At 36.7% G+C, this 23,616-nt stretch overlaps 1 protein-coding gene across 2 annotated transcripts in view; it reads left to right on the top strand.

Moving 5' to 3' along the window:
• Positions 1–2,408: 2,408 nt before the first annotated feature.
• The window catches only part of LOC145782086 (tripartite motif-containing protein 2-like), a 39,366-nt gene continuing 18,158 nt past the window's right edge, over positions 2,409–23,616 (top strand). Inside the window, exons 1-2 of one of the 2 annotated variants that reach the window (XM_082593853.1) lie at positions 2,409–2,533; positions 5,859–5,923. Coding sequence is in view for 1 of the 2 variants with exons in the window: in XM_082593845.1 (XP_082449971.1) it covers positions 14,436–14,491 (56 nt within the window). In the remaining variant the exon portion in view is untranslated. Of the gene's footprint in view, positions 2,534–5,858; positions 5,924–14,384; positions 14,492–23,616 lie in introns of those variants that run through there. The other variant, XM_082593845.1, reaches the window with a different exon arrangement.

Genomic DNA, 23,616 nt, shown 5'->3' with positions numbered 1-23,616 from the left:
AAGTTAAAATACAACATCTTACGTTTCTTTAAGAACAGCTAAGTGAACGTGTGAGCTTTGTCATGACAATAAGTAGGCTAATATAATATGAGAATGGCCACGATAGTCGATACAGTAAAGTCTTAGTTGTGTTGGTATGTGATCAGGCCCGGATTTAGGGGGGGGGCAGAGGGGGCAGTTGCCCCGGGCCCCCCGACTTTTGAAGGGCCCCCCTATGTGGAAAAAATGTGATTTTGTGTTATTTTTTCCTTTTGGCCTTTAAAGTTTCTGCAAAATGCTGTGCAGTACTGGACTGATGCTACTGAAGACGTAGAGGTGGTTTTTCGCTCAGTAGGCACGAAAAATTTTTTGCACGGAGGCCCCCCGATCTAAAAGTGCCCCGGGCCCCCCATCAGCTAAATCCGGCCCTGTATGTGATACCATATGTTGTTCAGCTTAGCCTGTTATGTATTTATGTGTAGTAGAAAGGTCTTCATTTTATTACATTGGAAACTTCTAATTCAGTATTGTTTGTCACATTAGAAACCTATCAATAAGATATCATAACATTTGCTTCAGAACATTTAAAAATATTTAGTAAAATTACTTAATGTAGAAACTATATAGTCAATTGTTTTTGCCAATCGGTGTTAAAATGGCAACATTAAGCTAACATTATTTGCCGGCAACATTCAGCTTCTTCTTCTTCTGCATTTCCATAGTCGCCGAAAAATATTGTCATACGTTAATTTATGTTTTGTCATTGTTTATTGTTTGGTGGTCAAGGTTTTGTAAATGAGAAGCAAGCATTTGGTGATTTTTGAGCTTTGTTATACAATAAGATCTTTGTGATGTGAGCAACGTGTACTTAGGCCTAGCTAAAGTCTTAAACTACTCTGCTGAAGCAAAGCAGTACTAATACAGGACTTGTAGAGAAGCTGCGTCGTCGCCTGATATTGGAATTCTGCAATAGGCTTGATAAAAGTTTTTTTTATCTATTAATTGCTGTGTTTATTTGTGCTTTTGGATGCAATCGCATGATGGGCTTATTTTATTACTTAGCCTGTTACAGATACATCCCAGTTCTTCTGCAGGTTTTATTCAGCACGTAGCAGTCGTAGTAGATAGATGGAATGTGGTTGCATCACGTGACTTTTATAAAATGTTTTAGGTTAAATTTATTTTGTGAAGTAATTAAAGTGTACATCGCTGTTTGGTGCTACTGAAATTTACGAATTGTCACTTTGATGCAATTTCTAGTTTTTGATGTAAGCGATGTAGCCTAATTAGAGTGGACTCTGTAGCCTGTGTAGTCCATGTGTGAGAGTAAAGTAGACTTTGTACTAAGAATTGACTCCCGAAAAGCAAGTTATATTTGCGATTTTTTTCTGAAAGAGATCAGTAAATTTGAAGTTTAGTAATTATTAATAGCGATTATTAGAGCACAAATGTCACGAATTACACAACACAAGAGATGAAGCCTGTTGGAAAAAAATGATTTCAGCTTCATGAGTACAACTTAACTTTCCGGATTAAGAGTAGCTATGGACTCTTCCCTCCTCTGGCAATTTCAACGGTTGAACTTATGAATTTGCATCAAAACTTATATTTTTGTTTAGCTTACTCCATTTGAAATGAGAAAATTTGAAGAAAAAAATTTTTCCCTATCTATAAGTTTATTCTGTGCAGCGTAAGGTGGTCACGAAATTTCTTTGCTATTTTTTCAAAACTAAATCTAAATCAGAAAATCATTCACTGTAGCGGTGTAGCCCATGTCGAATTGCGTCGAAGATCTTACAATCATGAATCAACGCACTTCAAGTCTTCTGTAGGCACAGCAACAGTGGGAAAAATAGCACGCTTTCGCGTTGGCGGCTGTAAGACAGCTGGTGCTTTGTTGATCCGAAACGTCACGATTTGATACAATACTGAGTAAATTTAACCTTAGACTTAACCTTAAATTTGCTTTGACTTTGACACCTTATACTTCCTTATATGCTTGATTGACTTTTCCCACGTACATAGGCCTGCTTAGTCGTTCTAAAGCTGACCAGCATTTTGGCCACACTGGACAAAAAGTCACAATTTAAAAAGTAACATTGAACCAATTTGAGACATTAGTTTTATTACGTGATATTTTATGTTCGTTTTTCACAAGTTTTAGAAGTAACTTAACATCATCCCAGCCGACAAAACTTGAAGCCATGTCAAAGCGGAAACTTCAGCTAGATAGGAATGAAACTAAAGTAGTGAAATGATAGCCTTGTAGTCTAATAGATTAATATAATGAAATGCTGTAGGCTACAACTCATTAACTTCAACTTGTACTGTAACTTTAGGGGTTGTTCAAGTGCTAGATTTTTCTATGAAATCATAACTAGAGTTTGTCAATAACAGCTTGGCACTGAACCCATAAGTCAGTACATTGTGAGTACTCAAAGACTGCAATCAACCCAAACAAATCTGTAAAGTTGATGACAGATGCAGAAGTGAGCTAAACTTCAACTTCTCGATTGTGGAAATCTTATCAAAAGTATCATCGATTTTGTAAAGGGTAAGTCATGTTTAATAATTTCTCGTAAAGTTATATGATTGAATAGCATTGTGCAATGTGCATTGGTTGCAAATATTTTTCGAGTGATTTTTATCTTAAAGCGAAACCCTTAACTTCAGCAAAATCTCGAAAGTTCGATTTTAGAGTCGGCAAGCCGCATTATCATCAGATGTTCAAAAGAAAACTCTCATAGCTTTTTTTAACAGTACCGATGCGCACGGCCTATGAGAGGGGGGTACCGAGGGTACGGTGTACCCTTGAGGGCCCAGGCGTGTGTTTGTTGGGGGCCCGAAATTGTGGTTTTATAATTTACGTCCAAAAATATTTAGTTAAAACCATCCTAAACGACTGATTTCAAGCATAAAAGTTGTTATTCTTTAGTCCACTCCTGGGGGGCCCGTAATCTAGCAAAAGGGCCCAGAAAGGTAATCGAGTGCTTTGCAAGCAAATTAGGGTCCCAAAGTGGTAATTTAATGCTTTACGTGCAAAAATGTTCTGTTAAAAGCACCTTAAATTAAATCATAAAAGTTAGTTATTCTCCTGTCCGGGCGGGAGGGGCATAGTGTAGCAAAAGTAAGTTTGAGAAAATCCCGGGCAAAAAGCCCAGGTGTTTTTTTTGTGTTTTTTAAAAACTATGTGACAAAGGTAGTTTCACGCTTATTTCACTTCAAAATGAATTTCGGAGTTAGAGCAGGAGCCGGAGAATACTTTCGGAGCAGGACCAGAGCCGGCGTAAAAAAAGTGACTTCTCTCGTTCACCTCTGCTAGTGCTGGGCATGTGGTGAATGCAAAAGTTAATGAAGAAAGTTTAGGATTGGTCAGATGATTAACTTGATTATGTTTTAACAAGATGTTATGTTTGAGCCTTATTGGTAGAGAGCTTGGCTTGTGCCAGATACATATAACTCTCAGTAACGTTAACGGATTTAACATTAAACACACAAAATAAACATGAAAAAACTACTAAATCCAACGTTTTCGACACCACATAGTGTCCTCTTCAGAAATAATTATAAGCTACATCTAAGAGAAATAAAAACATGAATTTAAAAAACTTACATTAAAGATGTAGAAGTACAAGCGACACCTCTCAACAGCACCATCAACAACTGACACACGAATTCAATGCAGGATACACAAATTGGTGAGGGACAGATCACATGATATGCACAACACAAAATAATAGTTTTATTGCAGCCTGATACTATTATTGCGCACAGATGTCCAATTCTGCAGTAAAATGTTGTGTGGTGTGCAATACGCTTAAGCAAACATCACACTTTTTGCCCAAGACAAAGGGGGCCCGGAGTGAGAGGGGGGCCCGGAATGACTCTTTGTACCCCTAGTAAAAATTTCTCTCAGAGGCCCTGCCGATGCGTAAAAGTTAAAAATTTTAGTGAGAAAATAACTTACAAAAAACATGTTGAAGACCAATTTCAGAAAGACTTAAAAAGTCACATTTATTCCATTGCTTACATTCCACAAACGTAAGAATGTTTTTATATATACATTATCTAAACTATGCCAATTGCTCTTGACGTCGACGTTCTGTTGGCAAGTTCTGTGATGAATCTTGATGACGAGTCGTAATTTCTTTGACGACATTGGCATTCTGAGAACGTGTTTTTATTTTGTAGTTTGGTTGAAAGAAAACATCTATCAAGGTCTAATTTTCAAAATTGCTGAGAACACTTCAAATAAAAATGTTGAAACTTGAAAATCTTATCAATTTTTTTTTAACAGCACTCAGACAACAATATCGCATAACTAATTTCTGAGACTGTGGAAGATGACTTCATACCGCTAAAGCCACAACCCTTTTTCAATTAGTGAGCTGTAATCTTCAACAAACAAAGTTGCAACGTTCATATAATGAATGGGATTTCCTTCAGAAGATGAATTCATCGCCTTAAAGTTGAAAATATTGCCAGAGAAGGAATCACGAATGATGCACATCCAAACTTTTCAGTATTCCGGCTGTAATTCTATATGCGGTCTTAATTTGAAATGCGCAGACAGATCGAAAGTTTTTTGGGCTTTATTTGCAATCCATGTTGCATACCTTCCCAAGAGTCAGGACTTGCTACAATATCTCATTCACCGTGAGGCATTGTAGCTGATTTAATAACTGTGAGCTGCCGAAGGTGCTAATCTGAGATTCAACTGTGATCTTGGCTGCATGTCACGGCGTGGCTGTTCAGTTAACTTAGGTCTTGATACGGCTGCAAGATGAATGTGGCGTTTGGGGCTGTTCAAAACAAAATTTGTTTCGCTGCGACGCAAAATTCTCTCTTTATTTTTTCTGTGTCATTTTGAAAAAACTCTTTAATGTTTTGTGTCAACCAAAAAACGAATCGTTTCAAAGAGACCTACATTGCATTTTCCTTTTCTATCAGCACAAGGCTTACCGCGTGTAGCTTTAAATGTGTGTTGAATATTCAATAATTTTTACTGTTTCCTGCTGATGTGCGAATCCATCAACTCAACATCAAACTACGATAGGCCATGTCAGCAGCAAGTTCCTTTACAAAATTTATAAAAATTTTATTAAAGTGTTGCGAGCGACCGTGCCATATTTTAGACTGATTGTCCTGCTTTGGTACCATGCACGCTATAACTTCCGCGTATTGTCGCTTCTACCTTTTTCCAGACCTCTGCTATGTTTGTCATATATATACTGTTAGTTTTTTTCGTTGTGATGGTCAGAAATAAAAACAAACTGAACTGAACCGAACTGAACAAGTAAAATTATATAATCATTTGCCGAATAGGCATAATGCAGTATCGTAGCCGAAAGATGGTTGTGATTTACAAACCCTCCTCTATCTTTGCAGCGACTATTTACTGTCTGCATTGAGATGTTTCTATGAATTTATGTTTGTCTCAAGACTGTTTTCTCTTAAAGGTTAGAATATCAATCTCAGAGTGCAAATGTTCCAGCAGTTCTGTAAAATGTCCGTGTTAGATATGTTTGCTTGCGATTTGTCTTCAAAAAAGCAAGAACTTCTCGGCCATATTTGTTCTGAACTGACGCACGTCTCAGTCGCTTAACTTTTTCAGATAATAGAAATGTACAAGAACATTGGAGCAAAAGAAAGATATTTTTCTTGTCCCTTGATGACTGCTCTATGTTCAAGAATGTTTACTTGCTGTAGCTTCATCAAGGACTCAAATCAGACTTGTTTGAGTGTTTTCAATGTGCCAGTTGAGACCTTTCGTCAAAGCATGAGAGGAGCTTTTCTTGCATGTCATTATCTATTTTTTGAGTTTGAAACAATTTATCAATTATAAGATATTAGTTTATTAACTGTAACTTTTTCATTAGGAATAGAACCAGAACCAGGGGTACGAACAGGGGACATCACAAGACAAAGATTACATCTAGTACAGGTTAGACAATGTTTTCCGTATAATGTTGTTTTCCTTAGAAGTTTATTATTAGCTAATTATTGCATGACTTTGCATGTTTTCATGTTTGCAAGTTTATTTATTAGAAAAACACCCTTTTTCTCCCTTTTGCGATATTTGGTTATCTCACTTAATTGAACAATTGCTCGACAATAATGAACGAATGCTCGACAATTAAGAACGATCATATTATTACGTTCGTTTCGCATGAAAAGCATACTGATATTTGGCAACATAGTCTACGACATATTGCAGGTTTGCATGCGCTAGCAAACATTTTGACAAGTCAATTTTATTCATTTTTAATGACGTCTCTGGGCTTACTCTCAGCCATGAGCTTCGGTATATTAGTCCACGTGTTTGCCAGTAGCGGTAAAATCTCTGATATGAATTTATTGTATTATTCGCAATGTCAACAGGAAGTGACTTATGACGTTATGATTCCTAACATGGCGGGATGTCCTTGTGATGTTTAGCTAACCTGTCTGTTGTTAATGAGGGCCTGTCTTTGTTGGTTTACACACGTGTGGTGATGTTTGATTGGTGATGCCAAGCGTGACAACCCAGAGAGCAAAATACGCCGTTTTTACATTGATTCAAAATGTTCGAAAACCTAAGTTTAACTTGATTCAAAAAATCATAACAGGACGTACTGTATTTCTGGGAAGGCACAAAGCAATTTTCTGTTGGTTTAGATTTCATTGATAAGTAAATAAAATGTCAAGTACAACGGCTATGAACAGGCTACAAGCAGTTACGTTGACAGAGGGTTCAGGAAGTTTTTTTGGACGCCTATCAGGAATGGCGTAATGAGCCTGAAATCTTCGTAACAGGCACAGGGAGAAAACATCAAATATTTGGACTTTTTGGAATCTTGTTTTGACATAATACAGTTGCATTTGCTTGAGATTCTTTTTTTGGTTAAGCGACAACTCTCAAAACTCTATTTTCAAAAGTAGGCTACACTATCTCTTTGTTTAATGAATTTGTGAGCGATCTCCCCTTGTTTGAAGCGGTGGAAGTAGAATGTTATTTCTAGAGGTGTCTTGTTTAGAGCTCCGGGCTGGTTGATACCGAGCCCCAAACATTCTCCCAACGGCCTTGGATCATCATCTTCATCAACCAATTTTGGTGATACAGGCCATAAATTGATCCTCATGTTGAGGGAGTGGCCTGTCTGTCTACCGAGAGGGAAGTCTTCCTCTTCAAACCTCGTGGTCTGTTGGGTTAACAGAGTCTATGTTCAAGGCTAAGAGGTCACACTTAACAAGTTTTTCCCAAGAAAGTTTTGGTTCACCTTGACCCCGCTGTGCTGCAACATTGACGCATCTGACCTGAGAGATCCAGCTATAGTGCTGCGCTCAACGTGCCTAAGGCATCTCATTCTGCCCGGTTGGAGGACTTCACCAGTGTTTCTTATTTTAAGCAGTGTTGTACGTTGACGCCGTCAAATTGACGGCGTCAACTTTTTGTTGGCGCTGAGGCTAGCGCGGTCAATTTATTTTTCAGTTGACGGAAGTGATAGCGCCGTCAACTATTTTGCCGATTTTAAGCGTCAAGCGCTAAGCGTCATTTTTGTTTTCATGGAAAATTTCGTTTCACAATAAGAGTTTCACAATGTATTCTGGCCAGCGCGACTCATCCGAATTACCAGTTTTTGCGTTGGTTGGAATGGCTCCCTGGAATACATGCGGAAGAAGTTCGCCAAATGGTGATCACCATGTATTGAGAACGAGGGATCAGAGACAGAAAGCGAAAAATCCATGAATGGCATCGCGGACGTTGAATATACTTTATTTCAAGAGCTCTATGCCCCTGAAAAGAGCGGTGTTGGTGCAGTGGACCTCGTTAAAAGATTTATACATGCTAAACTATCACAGCACGCTTGGAACAGTGATACCTTTCCGACTAAACGTTTTCAACTTGTTTTTGAAATACAACACACCAATACCAACCAGCGCTAGTGTGGAACGCATGTTTTCACTTGGAAAGGACAATATGCGCAGGGGCGCCAGAACCGGGGGTGGAGCAGGGGGAGCAGATGCCCCCCTGCCCTCAAATTTCTTTGGATGGGGAGGAAAGAGGGAGCAATGGTGCCCTTTTAAGGTCATGTAAGCTACTGCACACTTTGCAATATAACAATTTATGCTATTCGCTTTTAGCCTAATTATAATGTTCTATTTTTGCCTCAAAATAATATTCAAGACACAAAATTCTCCATCACAGTAAGTTATAGCCTATTACATGATTATAAAATAGCATGATGCCCTTCCGTGCCATTGTTCTTTGATTGGTTCAAAATGCCATTGTTCAAAAATTGGCCTTTCAGCAACAAAAGTGCCCTTATTTCATACTCCTGCCCCTCCAATCAAAAATCGCTTCGGCGCCCCTGAATATGCGTCCCAAACGCAGCAGATTGTCAGACAACCGTTTTAAAATGCTTGTTTTTCTGCAAGGAAATAACTAATAGGCTGAGCAGCTAATTACAATACAGTCTCAAAACATAATACCTGCTCTTTATTTATAGCTATTGTTAGCCTGAACTTGGTTGAAATATTTGCGTTTTATGAGACGCTGGCAAAAAATAGCGCTAGAAATTAGCGCTGACGCCGTCAATTTCTTTAAGAGCTTACGCAGTCCTTTACGCCGTAAAGTTTTTAGGCAATTTGCGCTGACGCTGACGCCGTCAAATTATTTCAATGACGCGTACAACACTGATTTTAAGCCTGGATAAAATACTCTCAAACTGGATGTTGTCTTCAGGCAGGCCCATCTTACAGTCGCTCTGTCATTACGTTTTTGTAAGCGCTTAATGATGTTTGCTAATGCTGCCCACGTTTCGGCATGACACTCCTCACACAACTGGAGTAAACTTGACCTCTGATTGCAGCAGAATGTTGCTTGCTTGTGAAGATAGGAAGGAGTTCTCTGAACTTTGGTGATGTTGTAATATATAAGTTATAAGGTAATAATTAAGCTATTTTTACGCTGATACGGTTTGGTACAATATAATCTTAACAATAAAAAATAACGAGAACTAAAATTAGATTTGGGCTACTGCAAATAGTTGAGAAAGTAAGCAATTAAAAATTCAATGTGTTTACTTTTTGGAGTAGCCTACTGGTCGCTGCAAAAGATTCAATTGTCTGAAATTATGCTGGGCGTATCCTGTATGCCGTGCAGTCCATGCTAGAAGTAAGGATTTTGATCTTTGCAAGATCGGTTTGTGAAATGTAATCGGACCTTACATATGTCTGGGTGTGGCATTTAGCCAAAATTTTGATCCGTCTTTGGAGCTTTATGTGGGGCCGTAAAATCGGAGAAACTTTGGCATTTCCGTTCCTGATGTCAGACTTTTTAAAATTGCTAACTTGAAATTCTGAAGGTATTTTGTTTTTTCGTGCAACTATAGTTGTTGACGTGTTGAAAATGTATAGAACAGAATGAGATTACTGAGATCATCAGTAGCGAGTGATATATAGGCTAAGTGTTTTCACTAAATTGCAGTGTAGTGCATTTTGTGTCGACCAGCTTGCCATTTGAAATCCGTTGCAGTTTTATAGAATGTATCAATGTTGTGGTTGTGATTTTGGTGACAAGTGAAAATCGTCCACACTACGTCACATAGACTTAGTTTATTTTTACCTGCCATGCAGAGTGGTTCGAAATTGTTTTCTTCGTTTGTGTTTTCGTTTTGCTGCCTTTTATAACTTAGAGTAAGATAAACTTTTGTTTCGGCAAAATAATTTTGTTTCTAATAATTTTTGTGCCAAATTACAATGCTTTGATATATTACAAGTTATCCAGTTGCAACTGCTTTGAACTTTGCAAAACAGTATTTGACGCATAAAAGATAAAAACCTATTCTCACTGGAAAATTGTTTTCAACATTGTTTCACCACCAAGAATTTTATCAGCTTATTTTTGTGTAGGCTGCCGTCAAGTGGTAATAATTTGTTAAAAGTTTTGTCACTAGGTAGAGCTTTCAGAACATTGTTGTGCAAACTGCAACAGGCATGTCTTCAAATGGGTGGACTGGTAGATGTTCTGCAGGTATTGACGCGAAGCAGAAGATGCACTTTAAAACTAAATAAATTCTTTCAAGTGCTATTGTCAATACATAATTTTGTACCACAACACAAAGCTTTGTAAAAACTTGTAGCAACAAAACATGCTTCCTTTGAACGAAATCGCTAAAGGATACTCACTTTTTGACAAATTGTCAAGACAAGGACGTTTTTTGTTCTGTGTAAACAACCATTTCGAAAATAAAATTTGCATATTTTCGTATTTAAAAAAGCGAGATTGTCTGAAGTTCATTTTACTTTATTTAATTCTTCTTCTTTCGTTTGAGACTAGATCAAATCAAATTTCAGGGCAGGTGGTAGAGAGCCAGGTGAGTGTAGCTTCGTCCAGCGTTGCCATACCATGCGTTCCATTTGGTGCCTTGTAGATGGGGCATTCGAGAACGACATGGTCAGCAGTTTGTTCCTCCGCGCCGCATTCGCAGGCCGATGAGGGAGCTAGGCCCCACTTGTGCATGTTGGAACGGAAGCGACCGACTCCGGTTCGGATTCTGTTGAGCTTGACCCAAGTCGGCCGAGGCAGGTCCATACCAGGAGGTCGCGCCACCGGGTGGGGTATAATTGTATAAAACCATGTAGTTTGGTGTCGGTGGCGCACCACGCTGCATTAGGCCACTTGGCCTGTAACTTGGCCTGCGTTAGTGGTTCAAAGTCTATAGAAATGTGCGAAACTGCCTGAATTTAGTTCTTAAAGAAGCTTTCTCATTCTGGGGATCAAGATTCCTACAAACAAACAAAACGATAAAACATGCAATTTAACAATCTTCTTCGATGTCTGAAGGCGTAGAAGAACTTGGTGAAGTTTTATCGGTAGATAATCTCTATAGAAAACACTTGAAAGCATTGTTGAGATAAAACAGAACAAAAGCGAATTATAATATGAAAACGATGAAGAAAATGCAAGGTGTATTACGAAAAACAATTGAATTCCTTAGATTTAAAATTTTTGATAGAGAAACACTTTTTGTCACGGGAATGAAAATCCGAAACACAAACTGCAAATAAAAAGGTCACAGTTGAGTGGTTTCAACAGGATTATTATGAAATGCAATACGACCACTCGGACAAAGCAATGCATTGTTCGACATTTCATGCACAATGCCAAATCTGTTCTTTAATATTAGATTAACGTTGAACGACTTATTTTATCGGTTTAACATCTTATTCGTGCGTGACTTTATGCTATATCTGCACTGCAATAACGCCGCGTGCTCCAATTTGTCAATTCACCCGTTTAAGCGACTGATACGAAACAATGCGCTTGTCTATTTGGGAGGTGTCCAAGCAAACAATATCAACTTACCATAAACTTTTTCACAACTTTATAAATAGTTGTCTGTCAATGTCATTGATGTATAATCAAGTATTGTTTGTCGTCTTCAACTTACCAAACTAATTGTGAAGATAAATTGTAATATTTGATCACTATTTCAGCCAAACTACAGTTTGTTGGTTATCAAAGCCCTAGATAGGGAGAGGGGGATATCCCTCTCTAGGCGCAGTATTAGAGGCACCAAATTGACTTTACATTCTATGCAACAATGTACAGGGAGTAACAACAATGGCTCACACATTGTCAGCAGGAGCCAAGAAAGCATTATTTTCTTTTGACTTTGAAAACTCTTGCTAAGCTACCGGTACTGCTTATTACAGTACATCAGACATCAAACACTTGCAGAATGTCTGCAGTCAAAACAAAACATCTTACTTGTAAGATTGATGTGACGAGTGATGTGTTTCAGATATGTATGTAGAGGAAAAACTTTGCTACATTTATACACTGTCAGCTGATCACACGCTACTGTATTTCTTCTACTAAAAAACATAAATTCTTTGATAAAACTTTATACGTTTGATAAATAAAAAAGATTGATTTTTTTACAAATGCAATTCCACTGTGCAGTTTAACAACCGCATTTTTCAAACTATCGAGTGCTTTCTTGAAACTTGACAATGTTATGTAATGCAATACGTCGTGACATCATGATTTATTTTATACACTTTTGTATTTTATCGTTTTGTACTTTCTGTGTTTATAACGGAGTTTTCAAAAAAAAATTAGAATTAACTGAAATACATTATCCATTCCCCTAATTACGTCTAAGCCATGTAATATTCACAGTTAAAGTTCACATCTTCAATTTAGCTATAAACTGAATAAAACAAAAACAAACAACCCAAAAAATCATTGGATATCATTAATGAATAAGATTCAATGTTTTTATTGCATCTATGAAACGTTGGCGGACACAAAAAAGTATCAAAAATTAAATTTCTGTTTTTTTAAGGTGTAGAGAAAAAATTCTTCCTTAAACATGGTTTCCTGTGTACTAGTGGTGCATGCGCTTATACCGCTTCGTGGTTCGTTTGAACATCACGACCTTACCTTCTTTGCGCCCGTGTCTGTTTAGAAAACACCTCAAGTTTAGGAGAGTGAGGTCAATTGATTAGTCTTATATCAATTTTAAATCCGGAGGTTGGATTTGTTATTTTCTGTCACACAATCAATATTTCTTATCTAAAGTGTGTTGTCATATCCGCTACTGGCAAAAATAGTTTTCACAAAGTTAACATATCCGCTCTTGATCATGGATGGTCAGCGATGCGTTGCTTTTATCTGTTCAAATGCCCAATGCTCATGCGACCTGTTCTTCGGAGTTATGTGCAGCGATGCGGAACAAAATGACGCTAGAAAATATTTTTGGAAAGTAGATTGCTATCTAGCAACGGAACAATGATGATTTTTGGCATTGTCCGCTCTTAAGTTAGGCGGTTAATAGACTAACAACATTTTTGGTCAAAGGGCGTGTCTTCAAGAGAACATTTCAGATATTATAGGAAAGTTGTAAGGGAATTGTCAAAGAAAAGTTGTAGTTTATGTTGTAAGAGAAACTAAGCTTTGCGAGTATGGAAGCATCACTTCTGTTTAATCTTAAAAACACTGCTGTGTTAGAAAGAACTGGATCTATATATTGAAAGTGTAGGCTAGAAGTTTAGATTTTATCTGTTCAATGTCTTCAATCAGAAAAACCTGACATGAGTTATCAACCTGTATTTTTACATTGATTCAATGTTTCTTGATGTTTAATCAATGTAAAAAGAACTGATTTTTTAAAAAGGGCCAAAGTTATTGCAAGCATAGTAGAACAAGATAGAGAATAAATTACTATTGCGTTTTGCAATGCGAGATCTTGACGCGAATTCTTATTTTCTTTGAGCCAACAACGTAACGTTCTTTGACAGCTATTCAACCAATCCAAGTTCAACCTTTCGTGTTCTTTTGAAGTTGCAACTAAATCCTCAAGTAAATAGCTATAATAGCTTTGCTGCAGTCATCTTGCAGATGAAACACGTTGATAAGACGAGAGAGATGACTGAGCAGATTAAAAAGAGATCCCTTGTACAACCGTGGATTAGATGCCTCGATAAACGTACAGAAATTCGGCGACGTTTTTCTTCAAATTGCCATGAAACCACATTTTATTGTGACAGATCTGAGCAAGTTTTGCAACTTTAAGTGCACATCAGCGAAAGATATTTTAATCGTTACATGAAATTGCATTGAGCAACCGCAGCTTAGGTAAAAGTGTACTTTTTTAATTCAATGCAACCTTTAACTCACGGGTTCACACAGCAACACAATCATTTCGTTTTGGTGTATTGAAAAGAAACTCAAGCGTTTGAATGAGACTCTTAATTACTTCATGTATTTAAGGCAGTGGACAACAAAACACAGGTTTCGCCATCTTGAAATATCATTTTTATGTAGATTAATGGAAAGTGCTAGACAAACGTGATATCGTAGCACTGATGAAATCTGTTGAAATCTTTGATAGTTGGTTTAGGTTAAAACAACGTTGAAGCAACGTCAAAGCAAGCTTCTGCAGCTGGTGATTAGTTTGTTTGTATTCATGTCAACTTGAGATTAAAGCTCACAATGATCTTCTATCTGAAAGATCTCGCTTCAAGCAATTCGAAACTTTTTCGTTTTAAACCGAACTGTTAATTCTGATTTGGCAAAAGCAATTAGTGACGTTTGGTGAAGAGAATATCTGCCGCTCTCTTTGCTTAGACTTTTTGGGGTTTTTGCCCAATTGAAGTAACACATTATGCTTTTCAAACTACGTAATGTTTTAATAATAGTTCGTATATTTTGCAAGTTTGACAAAAGTGTTGGAGGCTCCAAAGTAGGCAGGTAGCGTGCTTTCACCCATAAGGTCGTGACTCGTGGTGAGTTCGTTGCAACAAGGCTAATTTATTGCTGATCAAGTGTAGACCTGTTTATGACAAAATCAGCCTCTTTGGGACATTTTTACGCATCCATTGACATGACGTTGTTGAATGCATTGTAGAATTGTTGGAGTAACGTTGCAACTGCGTGTTAGGGACGTTGTAATATTGTTTGTAAGATGGCTGGAATCGTGAATCAAAATTTGTGCGTTCTGGATGAAGAGGAAGACGAGAAGTAAGTTATTGCGTCATAGCTGTGTTGCCATTTCATTCATTTTTATTTTTATAAAGTTTAAAAATCTGATTTGATTCGAAGAATAAGTTGCGTTGCCATATATTGCTGACTGAAGAGGCAGCCAGGCAAGTAATAACAAGGGCAAACATTTTTTAAAAGAATTGCTTAAAATCAGCAAGACATCCTGTTTCTTTAACATCGGGAAGTTAAAAATAATTTATAGCATAAGATTTAACAAAAACATTGTTAACACTGCATGGGTGGCGTCTGGTTGAGAGTCTGATTCTCCGTGAAATTTAATGTAATACTGAAGACTTTTAAACTGGTTCCAAGCTTTGTTTTGTCATGCCATTCACAATGTAGACGAAGTGCCTACATTCACAATGCTTTAAAAGAGAATATACGTATCGTGACGTTTTGTAAAATTTTTTTGCTTTTATGATTCGTTTACCTACGAAGTCTAAAGTTTAGTTTTAAGGCAGAGGTCACCAAACTAAGGCCCACGGGCCGGAACCGGCCCGTGAACTGATTTCATCCGGCCCGCCGCGTGCTGCGGAAATAACAGCTGCAATACAAGTGCTAAGGAAAAGAGTGAAAAATTTTTTTGTTAAAATTGTTCGTTTTAATAGTTCGTTGTTGTATGTTGAATTTGTACATTTTTCCACCAGGCAGCCTACATGTTGGTGTTCTGTTTTTATCATAAGGCCACCACAAATGGGGACAGCCTAGGCCAAATTTGGAAAGATGTAATGTTTTTTCAAGAGCACGATGCCCTGCAGTGTATCACAGCAGGGGATCCCTTTTCCAGCCACCTTTCGATTTTCCTCACAACTTTGCTATTCCACCGCTGACTTTGTTATTTACTGTGCTCAATTCAAGTCAATTCTAAATAGTTGTATATCTTTTCGCAATTTGCATTCGGCCCGCAGCTGTCAATCTCGCAGCAATCCGGCCCTCAGAGAAAAAAGTTTGGTGACCCCTGTTTTAAGGAAATGTTATTTTTGTAAAACTTTTATTCAAAGATCAATCGTTTTGAGTATTCTTTCTGTTTGAATAAGAATCTTCTGAATTTTCCGTCAAGGATCACACACGCTGTTAAGGTTTTGGCATTGATATTTACGTAATGCAAGTTATATTTTCTTCACAGCTTTTTCAGTGCATCTGCTAAGTGTTCAAAGCAAAACAACCTGTTGGTATGACTCATAACACGCACTCAACAAATGCTCTTGTTGGTCCATCACTTCATCGCGCACTTCCACTTTTCGACAGCAAACATGTGGTGTAATTTGTTTAGGATATCAACACATTCACACACACCTGCACTTCTCAGCACATCAGCACATAGGCTAATTAAAATAGAGCTTTGCAAAGTCTCTTTCTTCTAGTTGTGATAACAAAATCAAAATTCAGCAAATGAACTACCGCAGTGCGCTGTTCGCTGCTAGCGCTCAAGATAAATGGAATTTGTTTAAATAAACAACATTCATATTGTCAAGCTTTAAAACCTCAATAACATAACGAGCAGGCGAATGGAAGCGGAAAGAAGTGTTCTGTAAAATGATAGGCTTACGTGACAAAGAATTCAAGACCAATTGAACATCACAAACACCAAACTTTAAAAAGCAATATCCTGCAAATTTTATAATGTTTCAACTTCCAGAGTTGCTACATGAATATGGTCGTTTTAGCGCTCAAAATTGGTGGTCCATTTGAGATATTTAAAGCGATGATTAAAGACACATAAGCTCCATATTACCGATGTTCAAATGTTTCCGGGCATGTTTTGTTTTGGGTGTGGCTTTGTGTTTGTAGTCTCATATTGCCATATTGCCAATTTTGCAAGCACATGAAGTAATGCTTTGAAAATCCGCAAACAACCTCATGGCAACTGCTTACCATTCAGACTTGTGTTAATTACTAGAAGGAATTCCCTGTCCAGGCTGTCCTACATAGAGTGAAAATATATGTTTGTATTAGACCGACTTTACTTCACACTTATCTTCTTTGATTAAATGTTGCATCATCATTCATCACCACATCCAAGTTTACTAAATCCTATTTCTGCCTGTCTAACTACAATAACTTTTCACATCGTTTCGACATAATATGGTGATGTTTAATAGATGTTTAATCTTTGTTTTGTGGACTGGACATGTACCAGAAGACATTGAGTCATACACGTATGAACCGTTTTCCAAAATAGAAGTAAAACTTCACAATTGCTGCATTTATCTTAATGAGCTTGTTTGTACTTGTCGCGTTTAGCATATGATGTCATGCAATATGAGGTCATTGGATTAAGGATACTTTCCAAATGATATAATTGCTTCCAGAGCTAAAAAAGAACAACACAAAGCATCATGATTAATGATTAGTAGTGTTTTTTTTAAAGTGATTGCCTAAACCCTAACGCAAGAAAATAACCTAATCGCCTTGAAGAGTTTCAATCCTTTTCGAGTCTTTGATGTTTGAATTTACTGAAGCAGCATCCTAAACAATTCTTATTGTTTTATTGATACAGTATCTATATTCCGGTTTTATTTTATCTATTCTGTTTATCACCAGTTTAAACATGAGTCATTTGAGAACGTATTTTCATACGATTCCAGTCATAAGATCGCCTAAGCAAATGGTTTCCGGTCTGAGATTTACGGACCCCCGAGGGGACGAGGAAAATTTTGAGGGGTACTTGAATACATTAATTTCAAGACAAAAAGTTAAAACTTAAACGCTCATGGTGGAATTCACCAACAGCGAATCACTTACCCATTAAGCAAAACGGCCGATTAAGTAGATTCATCAACTGATTAGTTTTTTTTTATTTCACAAATGTAATCGGCAGATTAGAATCACTGAATACTGATCCACTAATTAAAAACGTGCAAACTAATTGTTGATTAACTAATTGGACGTTTAAGAGTTGAATGGCAACAACAACATATCTACTAAGCGGCCAATGAAACTAATCGTCTGATTAGTTAAACTAGAAACAGTTTGAGGGAAATTTATTTGTGGATCGGTACTTGGAAGTTGTAATCAACAGATTACAAAAAGTGTAAACAAAATATTAGTTAATCTGAAAATTAAGCTGCTTAATCGGCTGATTGTGGATACTCTACTGTTAGTGCATCCAACGCTAAAAGTAATATATTTAAAAATAATTCTGCAAAGGTTTCAATCAAGATTACTTGAGAAGTTTAAGAGATCACAGGCTTAATAGTCCTTCGAAAAGGAAATCCTTGTAACTACCTTAACTACAAAAAGGTTGAGAATCGTTACTCCAAAATTAGAAATAGAAGCATAAGACGTGACGTGACAAATTTACCATCCAACCTGGTGCTGCTCGGTTCTTCAACGAATCTTCTCGTCTCAACGTTGAAAATGATATCTTTTATCCAACGTTTAAAATTAAATTTTTGACGTTAGATGGCAGTAGAGAATAGTGAATGTTGTTCTTTAGCTTTATCGGTTAGTGTACAGTATTTCCAAAGTGAAAAATATCACGAAAAGACGAAGAGAGTTTTCTAATGAACTGACTTTTTTGACACAAATGACGTTAACATAGTATATACATCCACAAAACTGAAATAATGAACTGCCCATACAGCAAATCAGCCGCTTTTTACATTGATTCGACGTCTGCAGACGTCGAATCAATGTAAAAATTTCTGCATGGGTGTAACAACTGTAACATCTCATGACGGATTTTCAATGACATCATAATCATGATTACACAACCTTTAAATTAATATATGATGTTTTGTATGCAATGTACACTGCATATGTATATACTTCATGTATAAGTTATCGTAAAAGACAGTTTACAATTAACACATGTTTTCCCATGCGATTACAATACCACCCAAGTTGTTTGTCCATGAAAGTATGCACTGCAAAGCTTACACAATACTTTGAAAAGCATTTTGGATTAAACTACGTGCCCAAGCTAACGTTTGACAAGATTTTGATAGTGCTTTATGCCTGCATTTGAATGCGTGCTAAACATGCTCAGTCAATTTGACTGACAGACATCGCTGCGAATTACCTTAGTATTTTTCAATGAACAAATAAAGTCACTGCGATTTAAAACAAAGATTTGAACTGCAAGAAAAATCATGATTTTTTTTTTTTCATTGATAACAGTTTAATATGAACAGCCATTAAGAGTAGGCTAATATTTAAAAGGGTTCATCACGACATCACATCGTTTGCTTGTCAGGTTTTTCAATGCAGTTTAGTTTATGTTTTGGAATTTCCACTGATGTAGACTTAAGCAACAAAACTAATGTTGAAATTGCGTGAACAAACGCAATTACTTAAGAGTTTTTGGCTTTTGACGTTGACGTAATATGTTTGAGCAAATACAAGTTTTAGAAAATGAAAAGTCACATGGTCTTCGAACTGGCTGAGCTTGTCCCATGAGCATAGCCGTACGAGACCAAACCATTTTGGGGGGGCAGAACGTAAATTTGCCCAAATGTGCACGCTTTTATAGAAATTGCCCAAATATAATGTATGCGGTGCATGATAACAGTGAAAAACTAACATAACAAGATCACTAGCAGTGGCGTAGCCAGTAATTTTGAAAGGGGGGGTTTTGACGGCGTGTTTCGGTTATGGCGACATCCAGCAGCGGGGGGTCTGGGGGCCTCCCCCAGAAAATTTTGAAAAATTACTTTGAATTTGGTGCATTCTGAGAGTATTTTCAACAAAATGTGGTTATGAATATTCCTGTATAATGGTACTGTGCGGTGGCATAGCAAAAGGATAAGATCATGTTTTCTTTGGCATTTTTCGGAAATAAAGCTACAATTTTCTATGTTTTCTTGTTGTTAATTCCTGGCTGAGATATTTGAATGTTTGGTAATGGCAAAACTCGCTCTTTGCAATACCCACCCACCCCCCTGGTTACGCCACTGATCACCAGCTAGCTAGAATTTCTTACCAAAGTAATCAAGATAGAACAACTGAATTCATCTTTGAAGATACCTTGCTTGTGCATTGCTCGATGCTTCTGCACTTTGGCATGGTAAGTAGGAGTAACAAATATTGTTTTACACACCACAAATAATAAACAACGCCACTTAAATATTCAGTTGTGATGTCATAAAAGACTCAAAAAATAAACATTGCAGGAAACCGGCTCAGGGGGACCATGCAGATTCAGAAAAAAGTACATAACAATAGAGAAATTATAATTAAATGTAATAAAACACAGACATACTACTTCTGTTCAAATAAACTTTGTTCAATCAATTAAAGTAGTTTTGATGATACGAATTTTAGTACAAAAATAAAAAGGTCTGGCAGCACTACTTCTAAAAATATAGTTAGGCTAGGTAATTTGATGACAAAAATAACTAAGCTTGATATATTCTAAGTTTGCATACAGACGGTGACGTAGGATTAAAAAAACCCAATTAGCCTAGCAGTACGTATTTACATTGATTCAATGTCTGAATATTGAATAATATTCAATCATCGGATTTGCAGAAGGCGTCGTTGGATTTTCAAAAAATCGCCGAATAGGGAACTCGCCGAAAAAGGCTCTCGCCGAATAGGGAACTCGCCGAATAGTAGCAGAACCTTTTATAAAAGTAACCAAACAAAGCTAAGCAACACCTTAACATTACTTTTAACAGGTATAACATGTTTTTGTTTAATGTTGTGGTGTTGCTTAGCTATGTTCGTTTATGGTTGAAAAAGTACTGTGACCTCCCCACCCGAATTGTTTTATAAAAGTATTTACCAGATTTATATAAATTCATATTTTGTAGTTGCCCAAATCAAGATGATGCATTTATGGATATTATGAAAAAAATTAAAGACTTTGTAAATGTCGATGCCGAGGCAACTGCATCATGCCAATTTGGGCAGTTTTATAAATAGACTATGATTAGATACTGCAATTTCATACTTTTTTGTTGCCCAAATCTAAACGATATAGTTATGTAAATGGGAAAATTAATGAATTTGTTCATTTTGGGGAAACTGCCTCACGCTAATTTGGGCAGTTGCATAAACAGACTAATCAGTTTCATCAAATAATTTCATGTTTTCAGCTGCCCAAATCAACACGATGCATTTGTGAAAATTAATAAAATTAGCTATATAGCAAATTTTGCGTTTTGATTTGGGCAGTTTCACAAAAGTATTAGAGACATATTTTGGTGGTTGCCCAAATTGGCATGATGCAGTTGATTAAATGAATTTCGTACTGCAGTTTGATCACCATGCAATACAATATATCAATATGGGTGTGCCAAATGAAAATTTTGCGGCACGTTTCTTGTGCAAATAAGAGGCTGTACTTAGTTTGATAGGTAAAAGATATTAATTTATAGTTTTTCTTAATTTATGCAATTTTGTAGCGCTTTATATAGCAATTGTTGCCCTAATAATTGCAAGATTTTGCCCGAATTCGCGACGTTTTGAAACAACAGGGGGGGCGGCTGCCCCCCTGCCCCCTGGCTCGTACGGCTATGCCCATGAGAGCTGTTGTTGTCAAAACAAACAATTCTACATCCGACCATAGAGCTGGACATGGAGATATTAATCTCAACACGGTACTTCCGACTTCATGCACAGTGCAATGAAAGTGCATTATGGTTGTAAATCATATAAACACAAACTATTTATCAGAATCGCATCGTATAAACTAAAGAATGAAACCATAAAAATAAACTTATCGGCGTACAACCTTGTGTGAATGTAAGGAGTTTTACTTTATATCAAATATTTGTCAAAAAGCCAACCCAATATGTATCTTACTTTTACTGAAAACATGGTCTCTAAACGCCATCCAGTCCATTAGTAAAATATGTTGTGCTGATGCACCTATTTTCATTGAAAAAGCCAGAAAAACGGGGTTTTTCTGTTGCAAGGGCTTTCAGAGCATTAAGTCTTTGGCGCAGGGAGCGATATTTTTGTTTATTAATTCATCGACAAATGCGACGTTTTGTGATCATTTTCTTGCTTTCTATTTGTGCCTTTGATGAGATAAACATCAATCATCATGACAACGTGGTGAAGCGATCTCGGTCATCGTGATGTAGGTCGTGTCGATTTCTTTCAAGATAATTTGAAAGACAACGCTTTGGGTAGATTAACCGACAGTCCCTGCAAGCGTTGTGGTTCAATGTTTGTTGCAAGTCCAACTTATCTTCGTTTCTAAGTCGTGGTCAATATGGCAATTAAGAAAATCTACAACACACTAATTATTGTGTTTCTTCCATTTTTGTTTATTTTGAAGCTCCACACAACACGAGGAATCTTACGATGAATTGGTTATTTCTTATCGATTAGAGCAACATCTTTTTTATAGTTCTATGCCGAATTCTAGCAATCAGTTTTATGATACACGAGCAAAGACACTATTTTCTGCTCATGAATTATGTTAGAGTCGTGTTTAAACGGAAAATAAAAGGTTTTGATTACACTTTTGAAGCGAAATTTGTTTGTTGGATTTTTTTCTGGAGCGTTCAGTGGATAACGGGTGTTTATGACATCCCACCTAGGAGGACGAAAAATAAATATTTTTAGATTTGATTTGTATAAGTGAAAGTTTACCTGTATATTTACCGCCATGATACCGCTCAATCTCATTTAGAATAACCACATAAAAGTGTTGTTCAATTGAAACGTTTTCACAACATCGACGCTTGGGCAAACATGTGCTTTGAAATATGCTTTGCACCAGGACAGGATATAATGATATCTTTTCAGCAATAATTCTTAAAACAACAAATTCATCCATTACTTTTGACAACAAAAGGTTTGTATATAAAAGCGAACGAGAAACTTTAAAGATTTTATCATGTCCCCTGGGGCGCAAAATTGTAAGCGGTTTACATTTCTTCAGCGTTTTATGTTTGGTGCAATACGTTTTATATCTTCAAAGACTTCTTTGTTTTCTTCCTATATCCCTTGCTGCAGTTTCGCGTTGATTCGATGTTCTTTGTTCTTTAAACAACACAAAAAGTGCCAAAGAGTTTCAAATGAAATGATTTTCTCTTGAAGAAATATTTATTACATCAAGCTGGAATTCTAGAGCTTAAATTCCAGGTGTAAAAATGATATCACAATGAGAGTTTGAAACCATAATTTTGAGATTAGTGGTGACTGTTGACAAATATACTTTCCAGACACAAAGAAAATGTTTTTTCTTGGTTGCTGTTTTATTGAAAAAATAAACTAGGGATTATTAGAAGCTCAAATATGGCATCACCATTTTTCAACTTGCTGCATTATGGCGAGCAGAAATTTCACTGCGTGTGTTTACTTAGGTGCAAAATTGCGTCTATCTCTGCTTAGATTACCCGAACAAAAAAGAATGCCATCAAATTGAATCTGGTACCAAATATTATAAAACAATAAAAGTTTTTTTTTAATTTTCTGAACTGCGTCTGTTCAAGACTATGCTTCACTGGTACTTCTTGCAACAATGTAAATTGGTTTGTAAATTGGAGATTACTTTTTGTTTACAACCAGACAAACAACTTATAGTCTACAGAATATTTTTCTGTAAAAAATGAGTAGGCAACTTGTTAATTTTGTTTTTTTTAAGGGGGGAGAAGGTCTCCTGAGCTGTATAGTATATTGTACTTAAGATTATTGCAATTTTGCCACTTGGAATGCAAATAAAGTCTTTACCGCCACCATACGAGATATGTTTTTGAAAAAAAGACAAACAATATTTGTCACTGTGGCACTAAAATTGAAGCCAGTCTTTGCAGTTGTAAAAATGCGAATAGCGTTGTCATAATACAGATTGTTTTTCATGAGATTGTTTAAAGTTGAACACCGTATTTCCCAGTCCCTTGTTCAGCAGAGCAAATTAAAAAAAGAGCCCTCGGTAGATTTATTTTAAATGGAACAGTTGGTATATCGACAAGCATCAAATTAAAAACCTGTCATAGCACGATTGAGGTAGGTACGAGGTATGAAAGATGATCTTTGACCTTTTTCTTACTTAGTCGTTGCGGGGTCGTCACAAGTTATACACTAAAGGTTGTGGACCACTGAACAACAAATGAAGAAGTATTGACTGTTTTACTGTAAAGCTTTTTACGATGCTTTTTAACAGAACACTTTTAAAAAAATGTTATCGCTTGCAAATTCACAGA

The sequence above is a fragment of the Aplidium turbinatum genome, chromosome 1, assembly GCF_918807975.1.
Source record: "Aplidium turbinatum chromosome 1, kaAplTurb1.1, whole genome shotgun sequence".
NCBI lineage: Eukaryota > Metazoa > Chordata > Ascidiacea > Aplousobranchia > Polyclinidae > Aplidium > Aplidium turbinatum.
The sequence above is the reverse complement of the archived record's forward strand: the minus strand, read 5'-3'. Positions and strand labels throughout refer to the sequence as shown.